The sequence below is a fragment of the Melanerpes formicivorus genome, unplaced genomic scaffold (genome assembly GCF_026170545.1).
Source record: "Melanerpes formicivorus ecotype bairdi unplaced genomic scaffold, bMelFor1.0.p_v2 SCAF_3, whole genome shotgun sequence".
Lineage (NCBI taxonomy): Eukaryota > Metazoa > Chordata > Aves > Piciformes > Picidae > Melanerpes > Melanerpes formicivorus.
In genome coordinates, this window is record NW_027142355.1 from 13,885,578 (window position 1) to 13,898,359 (window position 12,782).

Consider the following 12,782-nt stretch of genomic DNA (forward strand, 5'->3'; position numbering starts at 1 on the left):
AATTAAATCCATGAAGATTGTCTCTACTTGAGCTTTTTTCTCCCCAAGTTTTAGAACTCTGTGAACTTATGCTAGAAGCCTATTAAAAGTAAAATAACTCCAAAGGAGAGAAAATACTTTGTTCCTGAAACCCAAGGACAAGGTTGCCTATACATAGAGGTAAGAGACAAAACCAAATATGTGTGCAGAGGCACTGAGAAGAAATGAGGCTGTTACTGTCTGGGGAGTGGTTTGGTGCCATCTGTCCTCATGTGTGTGTGTCCCCCAATAAACACATTGAAAGTAGAATCACAGAATCACAAAGTAGTAGGGGTTCAAAGGGGCCTTTGGAGATCATCTAGACCAATCTCACTGCTAAATCAAATTCACCTAGAGCAGATTGTTACGATGCTATTTCTTAGTCAGATTTAGCTGTCAACCTCACCAGGCATGAGACTTGCTTAATTAAAAACCTAGCATTTTGCTCTAGTGCAGTAGCTTCCGAACAAACATTTCTGTATGGTAATCATTATGTATATTTTATTGCCCATTTTCATCTCTAATTCAAACCCTGGGCATTCTCAATTTAAAACAAGCCTATTCTAATTTAATCCAAAGGGTGTTTTGTCCGGAAACAGTGTGAAGGACACCTCCCTTCCCTGCTGAATTTGCCCTCAGTTCCTGCTGTGTTACTGCTTGAATTTTGGTCATCTGTTCACAAAATCAGAGAACAGTTTTGCTGGCCAAGGTAGAAGCAGACATCAAACTGCAGATTTTCACAAATGTATTTCAATCCTTTTTGTTTAGGATTACTGGAATAATAGTACCATGGAGTAACAATAATAGTACTGAGTAATAAGAATATAGAAAGTAATATTGAAAATTACATTGGAAGCCAGTGGCTTCCAGTACCATCTCGGGAAATTCTGTCCTGGAACACAGTTGTATGTTCAGCTTGCTCCCTTTTCTTGAGAAGAAACTCTTAATCTAAGAGAAGGTGAATATTGATTTGGTAAAAGATGCCAGCACCAGATCCCCACACTGCTTATATGTTTATAACAGATGGTTCAAGTGGCAAAGAGTAATGCCTGACTCTTGTTGATTATTTTGTCAAATGGATTAATTTCATTCTTTTGTTGTTGTTGTTATTGTCAGTTCAAGTTTTATACTATTGGGTGCTTAAATGGCAAATGACCTTACTCACTTGCAATGGAGTCAGGAATGTAAAAACTTTTGCTGTCACAGTCAGTAACTGCTGCTTATGTTTGCCTTCAGGACTTTCCTAAACTAAGTTTAACCTTAATACATCCATTAAATTTAATCTTAATACAACTTGTTCTGCTTATTTCAATAATAAGAAACCCCAGCACTTGTCTCCCCTCCTTTCATTCTATCTCCATTGCTCCCTTTCCAACAGCACAAGTGAAATAGCACACTTACCTTGCCAAGCCCTTTTTCAGCGTCACCATTTCTTTTAAGCAGTAACTTTGATCTTTGTGTAGTTTGAGGGTGTTCAGATTTAACAGACAGCAAGCTTGATGCTGGTGGTACTGACAGGGAACACTCAGTTCCTGTCATCATTGCAATATGGGCAGCAAATATGGCCTTCTCCCCTCTTTTAGCAGCATATTTGGACTCGGCTTTAAAAGCTCCATACCAAAAATTGATGATGGTGACACTGACTGGAATGGCACACATTATAAAGTCTGTATTGCTGCTGATTTTTACTGTTTATGTTCCTTTCTTTTCTGTCTGACAGAAAACTCAGTATGTTTCTATTTTGCCTCACAACCTCTGGCCAGCCAAAGTGGTTAAACTGGCGGAAGTTCACTGATTTTTGAACTGAATTCCCTGAAATAAAATGACCAAGCATGGTTAAGGGTGGGAACTCCTAAATGGCACAGGAGTAGGAGGCAGCAGCAGATGTCACTCAGTAAAGCAGGACCATCTCAGCAGATGGGCAAACATGAAATGTAAAGGCTTTTCCTGACATCAGTTGGGTTTAATATGATAGAAATAAAATGCCTTGTCAGTTAAATATAACCAGACAGTTGCTTTGTAGTCATTTTGGGTACATGGTTGGTAATTCAAAGTCCTGCTGCCTTTGCAATATTAATTATTCTGTGCCTCATTACAGCAAGAATGTATGTGTCAGAGCAGCTGAACGCGCCACACGCAGCTGCAGCGGTTCGGAAGTGTCTGTTCCTCTAGTTAACAATTTAACAGGAGTGAAAGAGAGAATAAAGCAACTTTGTGGGGTGTTTCTGGGATGCTGGTTGATGCATCAGGCAAAATTCTAAAGATTTCATGCCATTTTCGGGGATGTTTTTCCCCCTGCAGAGGTATGTGATGTGTTTGTGGGAGCAGAAAAGTAGTTCTGTAGAGCTGAGAGCTATGAATGTGTGCTGCCTCAGGGGAGCAGGGGCTGCAAGCAGTGTACTTAATGACATATGTTCCCATTACCATGTGTGAACTGTGCTCTTGTACAAGTTCTTAACACCTTTGTAACCATGCCATTTATTTCATTACAAAAATAAGTACCCCAGGTTGGAAAAGAACAGCATTTTATGGTCAGCTGTTCCCACACCTGGCTGTCTATATATGTACATTTATATGTATACAGAAGTAGGCATACACACAACTTTCAGTGTGACTGAACCTGCCTTAAGCACACATAAACATAACCAGCTACTAGTAGCACACGTAATGCATACTCCTGCTGTGAGCAAAGCTGTAGTACTCAGTAATATCCTGATGCAATCAGAGGTGCTGTTTAATTGAGAGCTGCTGCTCTTAAATCTGGAAGGTAGCTGATGTCTGCTTCTTTGAATCTCACATTTTAACATGTTTATAAATAGAAATGTTGATCTTTGGAGCATAAGTTAGGATTTTTCTGGGTATTGAATTATCAGCTATTTGAGGAAAAATAGTATTTTAATGTCTTTAATTACCATTTAGGTTGTTTGTCATGTTTTCTTTGTTGATGTTTTCAGTCTCCGGGTTTTGTTTTATTTTGACTGTCCCCTTTATTAATTATCAAGTTCATCTTTTGTGACAACACCCAGAAGGCAGCCTTTTATAAATCAAAAGTAAATATATTACCCAACCTTGCAGGGGTGCCATAAGGCTTAATTAGTTCATTTTTGTAAAGTGTTCTGAGATCCACAGATCACCATAAAATGTTTATTATTAATTATAGGCTCTAGTGAGTATGTTGGATGATTTCTTAATTTAATTCTCTTCAGACATCTTTAAAATAACTGATTTTGTAATGTCTTAATTCTTTTAAATTCCTAAAGCACATTCGCTCTTGCCTTAAGTAATCCTGCATGCATTTTCCTATCACCATCTTTTCAGTTCTGAGAAACCTGTTTTCTATATAGCAATATAAAAGAACAATCTCTGAGTGCTTTTCCCTATGAATGCTACTATATGGGCCATTTTCTAATAAGGTTTTGTTTAAACATTATATGGTGGGTTTTTTTCCTGTGGTTGGGGGGTGTTAAGTAATTTACTTGGCTTCCCCTGGGAAATTTGAAGGGATTACAGGGCACTGCTGTGATTTATCATTCCTACTTCATTTCTGACTCATAAAGCATGCATTAGTTTGTGTTTACCTCCAACAACAGATCGCAGGAAATTTCATCATCGATCAAAGTGCTTTAAAGCTGGGAGAAGTGATGATGTGACAAATGCACAGTCAGCAATGTGGTCATTGGAGGATCATTTATTGCTTCACCATGTTGTAACACTTTGCCTTTTATTGCTTTCCCCAGGATCGGGCTCCTGTCGCTTTAGTTACTCAGACCCCAGCATCACCGTGTCCTACAGTAAGAACAGTTCGGCAGATTGGACTCAGCTGGAGAAAATTAGGTTGGTTATAGCTTTTTAATCATCTTCATGCTTTGCAGCTGAGCAGATGGTGTTTAAACCTGGCTCTCTTAAAACTTGTTTTAATTGTTAACTTTCTGATTCTCACCTGTTCATAAACGTTAGAAGATGAGGGGTGAAATTAGGATCTCTAAAGCTAGCTGCAAAACTGACCCGGGGCTTGGTAAGTCACAATTTCATCCATTGGTGATGTGGGAGGTAAGGAAGAGAATGACTTCAGAGTTAAGGTGCAACTCCAGTAACCAGCAAGTTCAGGTGCCTGAAAAATCAAAGCCATTCTGACTTTTGGACTTTTAGCACCACTTTCACTGTCAGCAAGAGCCATCATTTATAGTATTGAGACTTTCTACCTTGGTAGGATAAAATGCTCAATAAAAATAGTTTGATATGAACTCTTGACTCCTAACACACTTATAATAGCAAGATTCTGGTGAATTATGCTTTGTTTTTAAATAAACTGGTTTACATGAAAGCAGAAAGGACTATAAATGGGAATTCAAAATCTTTATTGCAATGTGCACACCTTTAAAGGGAGAGTCAGTGTCAGAGATGGATTTTTTTGTCTAAGAGAGTAGAATGAGAATTTTATTAAATAATACTAGGCAAGTTATTTTGTTCATTGACATCTATATGCAGCTTTGTAAGTACGGCTGGGGAAGAAAAAATTTCATTTATAGGTAATGTCTTCATAGACTCTCAGTCTGCTTTCCTGTGGTATCTCTGTGTTTGTGCCTTGCAGGCCATGTGCTTGAGCCTACTTCCAGTCCATTGAGACAATCTGCAGAGCACAAGACTACTTAATTCCTGATAAATAAGCAAAATTCTAGTTATAAGGCTGTGGATTTCAGCATCTCATTCCTTGTGGGAGTGACAGAGTTACATATTATGACCAATTTTAGTAAAACAATTGGTGCAAATTCTTATCTCAGAAAAATATAAACCAAGAGTAACTTCACTTGCAGCCACTGAAGTTGCCTCAGAGTAACCATTCATTACCTCTTGTTTTTTTCACACTGATGCAGGTTTGTGTCCCAAGGCCATATCAACACTGCAGGTACCCTCATAGCTCTGCAAGCCAGGAAACTGAGAATTGTGGTGGTGTGCTCACACAAGCCCTTGAAACCCAGTTGTCTTGAGTTAATGTGCATGCAATTTGATCTGTGTTGCTTTAACTTTGAATGCTGGAGCCAGCAGTACAAAATAGGTCACTAGAGCAATGTCGTGCCAAGTGGAGAGGATCAGTTATGGAAGAATGCTCAGTTCTCCTGGGGTCCGTATGAGTTAGTGTTTATTTAAATGTGCTTCAGTGGCTTGCACATTGCTAAATGCAGCTCCAGGGAACTGTGGGAGAGCTGGGGAGTGGTGGGACAGCAGCAGAGACTGAAGGCAAGGTGTTGTGTTGGTGGGATTTCAGCTCTGGTCTCCTGGGTGGAAAGGGAAAGATCTTCTAGGGAAGGCAAGTGCTGTGTGTGGACTCAGGGAGAATCGAGGTCAATGTGTCAGGGCAGTGCTGAAGTGGAGGATGACAAACATAATGTTTAGCAAGTGCAGGGTGGTTTTGTGGGTGCAGGCGTTGGGTGTGAATATGGGACAGAGTTGCCTTTCAACATCTCACTGCAGTCTATCATGCTTAGCAAAAAGGAGTTCCTCCGTTTTGGGCTATATAAACAAGCTTTGATGTCTTTTTTCCATAGAAGCTCTAAACTGTCTCTGGGAAACTATTCTCCTGCCAAGGCAGAGGCAAGGTTGAGTAGCTGACATCTTGCAAACCCCAGCTCTGTAACTCATTGCAGTCTGAGATTTGAATACAGCTAATTCCTTTCTGGGAGGATTAATAAAACTAGTAATTCTCACCACTTTTGCCTTGAACACACAGTTCATCACAGTACTACTGTACTGTGATACTGTGATTTATTCCTTTCATTGCCACTAGCAATGCTAAGATATTCACCCAGAACTCAGGGTGCACCTCAAGCCTTTCATGGCTATGAGGACTGCTCTAGGAAGGAAAGTTCAATCATTGCAAGATACTTCAGGTCTTCCTCTCCTCCCCACATTTTCAACAGTAAGAAAGAGGAAAAACTGGTTGTTTCCTTTGTATTGTTCTGGAGGCAGAACATGGAAAGAAAGGCAACCTGGACAGAGAAAATTCCCAGCTTTTCCCTCCAGCCATTCTGCTTCATCCAGACCTCTGAGGGACAGACACCAGAACTCAGGAGTTTCTTTTTCTGAAAGCTCATGCAAAAATCTTGTTTTTGGAGACCTGTTTCTGTAAAGTGTTTTAACATTTCCTTTTGGTTATACCTGCAAAACACTTAAGTCCTGTGACCAGGATCAAGTGTGACTTGCCCTGCCCTTACGTCCTGCTCTCCAAACACCAGCACTGATCTGTTCTTTCTTGCACTTCTTTGAATCACAGCTGTCTGCTCAGGCTGTATGTGCTCTGCCTGGCACAGTGGGACTCTGCCTCAGGGCAGGTATTTTCTGATCTCCATAGAAGATTTATCAGTAGACAAAGGATGTCAGCACAACTGTCACACATAGTAAATGGGTTAAACAGAGGAAAAGTGTTCCTGGCTATGGATTAAAGCTGTTCTAATTTTTTATCATTGTTTTTCAGTGCCCCTTCCAATGTCAGCACCATCATCCACATTTTGTACCTTCCTGAAGATGCTAAAGGAGAGGACATCCATTTTCAGTGGAAACAAGACTATGTTCTTGCTGGTGATGTGTATGAAGCCTGTTGGGCATTGGACAACATCCTGATCATAAATGCTGCTCACAGAAAAGTTGTGTTAGAAGATAATCTTGATCCTGTTGATACTGGAAATTGGCTTTTCTTTCCTGGGGCCACAGTCAAGGTTAGTCTGGTTTTCTATGGCTTAATGTTACTGTTGCTCTCATATGTTGAAGAAGAGAGCAACATCTAACCAAACTCTAAAACTCTAAACACATAAGGGTGTTTTGACCACTTCAGCACTTTATAGAACTGGGCTCTTTTGACTTTGTTTTTCCCTTTTTCTCTGTCCCGTCAGGGCATCCTAGAACAGTGTGACTTCTCCACCTTGACCAAACCTCAGTGACAGTTTATACTGTCATGTCAAAGATCATATAACAGAAAATGGGAAACATCTGCCTTTTAGCAAAACAGTATATTACTTCTTAAGCAAATTCAAGTCTCTACATTGGATATTTCAAAAATCTACCTTTTAGTTTATTTTGGTGTTGTTCATCTACCATTACGTGCTCGCAACTCATTATAAACCATCATAAAACCCATGTTTTCCCAATTTTTCTGACTGTACATATCACACCTCCATTGCAGCATGCACTGAGGGAGTGGCTCTTCCTTGAAAGCCTCTTTTTCTATAAGATTCTGTTTTGACATATGAGATCCAGAAAGACCATACAACCCTGGAAAAAAACTGTAAGGAGTCCTTAAAATTTTCTGTGCATGAAGTTCCATCAAGCGCACAGTTGTTCAACATCTGAAAACCAGTTGGATTCTTGCTTTCTATGTTTCCAAGCAGACAGTATTTGAACAGCAGATGACTTTCTGTTTACATCCTATTTTTCATTCACAAAAAAGAGCAGTTTTAGTGTTGGGGTTCATTTATGATGCTGGTAATGGGTTTGGCAACTGCATAGGAAACAGATGTTGAATACTGAGGGTAATGAGAGTTTGGTTATGGCCTCATCCTTTTCTCACCGAACATGATACAAATGACCTCAGGGGAATCCTTTTAGAAATAAATACTCCCTCCAATCTACTTAATACCTGCATGTTCCTTTTTTTGTTTTCAACTTTTGGGTTTTTTTTTTTACTTTAGTAGGACTGTTGAAACCACAATAATGATGTTTTTATAGGAGATTTTCGAATCAAATAGTGCCCTCCGTATTTAATGAAGTAATTTTCTGTGATCAATTAATATTAATTTTATTGTCAGTCTTACCTCTGAATTTTAAAACCCAGCCCACATACATGAAAGCATCAAAGCAAAGCAATATCCCATAAGCCCAAACACTGCACAAACAGTATCTAAACTTTAACAAGAAAACATTTTTATGTTAATTTTTTTATTGTTGTGGGCTTTAAGTTTTATTTGGTTACGTTGAGCCAGTTTGTGTCCATAAGCATAAAAATCCCATCCAAGCTCAAACACTATATGAGGCACAAGTAAGGTCTCACCAATCTGCCATTCCTCCAAGGCAGTTTTCTGGTTTAGGGAGAAGTGAAATGTGCCTCTGTATGCTTCCTGCTGACATTGGCTATCTGTAGCCTCTTGCACCAGCTTAAGGCAATGGCAAAGGCTGTGGTAGATAAAGGGTACTAGATAAAGGGTGTGTATGACCCAGGACTTTTATTCCTCATGGGACCCTGTAATTATTTCAAACACTGTTAGTGTATCCAGGCAGTCACCAGGATATTCCCATACCCAAATTTCTTTTTTAACGGTTTTGCTTCAGTTTTCCTCAAATTTTCAGCAGCAATCTTGCCAAATGCAATTGAACAGACTTTGCAATATGAACTTTATGTTAGTTTGTAAAATTATAAATTGGGTCAAAGTTTACATCAAATTTAGCACAGACCCTGTTTTAGTATTATGGCACCAAGAACCATTTCTTTGACAAGTTTCAAATCATATCCTTCCGTCATTTGTCAGTTAACATTTTGGATAAACTGGCCTTAAAAATCCTCCCTAAAGTTTGTGTTAACTTCTTCCCTGTATTCCTTCAATGTTTTCTTGACAGTATAAATGAACAGTTACATTTTTGGATATTATTTGTTGTTTAACTCGCTTTTGATTAGTATGTGCAAAACTGTGGGTCAGTTCTTCTCCTAAATTCTGCCATAAGGATAAGTGATTTCTTTGAACTGAGGGAATGAAATAATAAGGAAACCAAAAAGAAACAAGAAGAATTACCTTTCTAAATTTCTTCTGTTTATGGGGGTTATCTTCTGTATTCATCCTTTCTTGCTCACCACTTTTCATCAGCCAGAGTAACTGATGTTGCACATTTCTCAGGTGGAAGGGCAGTGCCAGTCTGAGATAACTCATCCAGCCGAGTGGCAGAACTGAAAGGAGAGGGAAAAAAATACATGCTTATTTCTGGTAGAAAAACTAGGGTAACAGTTTTCTTCCAAGTGTTTACTTCTGCATTGCCTCAGCAGATGTTGCTGAGGTGGTGGAACCTTCTCCTTGGAGGATCTATGATACATTCAGGGTAGTGAATGAAGCAAACAAGGGTACAAACATAAGCCCATGGTTTTGCATGCTGTAGTTGTTACAGCACCCCCTTACTTGGCTTTGGCTTGTGCCAGCTCCCGGACATTTTCTTCAAGGGATGCATCTTCATGGATGGGCAAACAACTGTTTCAGTAGGCCTGACATCACTATTCTGGGAAGAGAGAGTTTTCCAAGGTGGAAATTTGCTGTCAAGCCCAGAGAAGGGTCCCTGGCCTAAGCTGGTTACCATGTAAGAACTACCCTCTCACCCAGCACTTCAGTGTTTGAAGGGAATTCTCACTAGATATCATTTTGTTGCCTCAGTAGGTTACTCTGTTAGTAGAGACAGGCATTAAGATATGGTTTGTTGGTAGCTCAGAATAAATATTGCTGTTGCTTACATAGGTGTGGTTCAGTAAGTTCTTCCCTGTAGGTGCTCAGGAAGTGGCTTTTAGAATTGATTCTTATTCCTGGCTCATGCTTTTGTTGGATGCTTATCAAGTTACAAAGAAAGACTGGGGGGTTTCTATAGAAAATTTTCTTTGGTAGTGCTTGAGGACAACTAAACCAAATAGCAAGCTTTGAAAATCCAGGGGGTTGGCTGGTAAAACTGCCCAGATTAATAAAGTAAAAAGGTGACATGACAAAAAGTATCCAATTTTTCTTCACTGTCATGAAAATTGTTGCTGAGTCCTGGATTAGGTTCTGTGATGGATTCAGTCACTGGAGTGGCCAGTGGTAATCATGCACCTATGCAGTCCTTCCAGCTTGGTGGATTTGCACAGTGTGCTCTCAAGTAAGCACTGTGGGAATGTGCCTGTGCCTGGCTTGGGAAGCAGTCTCTCCTTCTCTCTGTCTGCTTGAGCTTGGACCAGGAATTTCATTCTGTGTCTTGCTGCGCTCAGGAGTGGTTGCTACTCATTTGCAAGCATACGGCTGGTTGCAGTCGCAGCTGGAACTGACTGCTTAGATAGGAAGCAAGCTGAGAGATAAGCCACTGATATTGTGTGTTTCAGTTCCAAAGAAGACAGCAAAAGACAAGAAACTCTGTTAGCAAGGCCAAGCAACCCTTAGGAGATTAATTTGATCCACTGGAACATATTTGTCTGTGCTGAACTGTGTGGAAGGGTGTTGAACAGGATAAATTCCTGACTACATTTCAGTACCTCCAGTGACTGCTCTGAAAGTGAGCATGGCCTTGCAACCAAGTGTGGCTGGGATGTTGCACTGGTTGCTGAGACTGCTGAAGCACAAGCAGCACAGCGATGTTTTGAGAGCTTTTAAACTCTGTGAACTCAAGACTTCATAGATATTTGGGAAAAAGATAAAATCTTCCTTCAGTAATGCTTCTTGGATCTCTACTCCTAGAAAACAGAAAAGTGATCACATCTTTCAGTGGGTGCTTCATAGGTCTTTAATCTTTTACCAAAAATCGTTGTGTTTTGAAGCATAACATTTGCCAAGTTTTTAGTTTTCTGAGATAACCCTGGACCAAGGTTGAATGTGCAAGCTCAAAAACTGAGGCTGAGAGACAACCTCAGCAGTCTTACAGTCATGTCTCCACAGTTCTTTGGTTACATAAAAATAGCATGGAGACCGAACCAATTATCTCTGGGATTTGTCTGTGTCTGGGAATAAGCATCACACAGATCATTGCAGACACTAGAGTGGTGATGTGTTTGATTGGCATGTGTTAACGCAGTGACACTGCTCACCTTTAAAAAGAGTGAGAATTGCTGTCTTGTAATAGGTGCAGCTGCTCTTCACTTGGTGGTTGAAGGTTGCAGTTCAGCTGGTCAATTTGGTTTGCTTGGACTGTAGGACTCGAAGTCTGTGCCTGAGGTTGTCTGTGCTGATGGGCATAGCCATCAGTATGCAGCCTGGCATAGCATGGTATAGGGTAAGGGGATAAGATCTGTGCCAGCTTCATTCAGTGTGACCGTTTGAGGCGGTGCCTTTAACAAAGGGACACCATGGCCGAATGTTTTATAAACAAGACAGGTCTAAACTAATTTCATTGGTGGAGAAGCAGAAGCACTGCCTTAAGTTTTGATTCCCAGGGGGACTAGTCTCAGTCTTTCTCCCCCTCCTTCCGTGGCTCACAGCTTCTGGGCTTTCGGCCAGACTGACCTTGGAAAAAGATAAGGCCTCTGCTAACACACTTGCTCTAACCATATAACTGCTTTTAATTAACAGTTGCTCTTTTTCTCTCTTTCTAACCCTCTCTGGGGAAAAGGGGGAGAGAAGGGGGTACAGGGGGAAACCTTTCCTCCATACAGGGGAAGGGAATCTCATTTCTGTGTTACTTTGTTGTATATTTCTGTATATATTGCAAATACTGTAAATTCTGTATATATTTCCCGGCATCTCCTAAACTGCTTTGTAAATATAGCACACAATCCCTTTGCTAATCCGGCTGCAGTTTTTTTCCCTTTCAATTTTCTTCCCTTTAATTACGGGGCGGGGAAGAAGGCTTTGCAGCCTTCCCCTTCAACCCTCAACACTCAGCAAATTTGGTTTAGGACCAGGGAATCGTACCTGAGCATGCCATTCACTACCATGAACATGACCAGTAAATCCTGAAAATGTTCCAATCCCATTATCCTGACACAGCAAACCCCTGGAGTAACAGGTCATCACCATTGAGCTCATTTTAATTCTGCAGAAATGCAGGACAACTTAGCAGAAGTGAAAGCTGCATGAGGAGAGTGGGAGAATGGAAAATTCACACTGAAAACATGTCTGTGAAAGTCCGTGACCTTTCACCACAGGGCAGGGCTCTGCACATCCTAGGTCTGCTAGTTCCTTCTGACCTTCTGTTGTTGTCTGTCACGGGGCAGGGCAGTCAAGCAGACAGGCCTAGTAGTCTGGCAAAAGGAAAAGCTGATGAAGCTGTTCCAGCCCCTCAGTTCCAGAGCAGATTTCCAAGTCTGTGAATACTGTTAATTTATAGGATGGTCTTCTTTCAAAACAAACATCCTGATATTCCATCTTATCTTTCTTTGTGCTGAGAGGAGCAAGACTCTTTTTTTCCATTTTTTGGTTTTAAAGTTTTGTTTAAAAAAGATGTTGAGGTATCCACTGTCTAACTTAGATCAAATACATGTTTTTTGCAAGAGGACAGGTGATGCTCTAGGTGTGCTGAACTGAAAATGGCAGATTGAAATGGCTATGTTGGGAAAAATTGCACAGAGGCAGGGGCTTCTGATAAGATTCTTATGTGTTTTGACTAAGATATAGGAAGGCAGTATTTGGTCTGTGGGCCAAACCCAGCCTTCCAACTAGCTGCTTTGCCTCTCAGGAGCCCATATTCACCACATCTTTCTGGGAAGAAGCAAGCAGGCTTCCTGCTGCAGCACATCTGAGAGCCATTCCTGCTTCTCTGTGGGTGGAAAGAGGAGTGTGAGAGAGGAGGAGAGTTGAGGAAAACTGAGCAGAGTGCACAAAACCTGTCAACCAGCTCCCTTTAGTGAGTGTGTGGGCATGCTGAGCTGTGCCCCTGAGGAGGTATCTGTGTATCTGTAGGGCTGGACCTAGCTCATGCCAGGAACTGCTCTTGCTTTTTCTTTGGTTAATAATCACACTTCTAATTAAAATAATAATCCTGAGATACAATAGCTAGGGGCTTATCAGAACTGACAGGGAGTTGACTGTGGTGCTGAGAATCACTGCTGGGCAGCAGAG

General features: G+C 40.7%; 1 protein-coding gene across 2 annotated transcripts in view; it reads left to right on the forward strand.

Annotated features, from left to right (window-relative positions):
* The window catches only part of RELN (reelin), a 290,574-nt gene that overhangs the window by 154,209 nt on the left and 123,583 nt on the right, over window positions 1-12,782 (forward strand). For both annotated transcript variants that reach the window (XM_068167080.1, XM_068167089.1), the window contains exons 9-10: window positions 3,756-3,852; window positions 6,491-6,731. In XM_068167080.1, coding sequence (XP_068023181.1) covers window positions 3,756-3,852; window positions 6,491-6,731 — 338 coding nt within the window. The remainder of the gene's footprint in view (window positions 1-3,755; window positions 3,853-6,490; window positions 6,732-12,782) is intronic.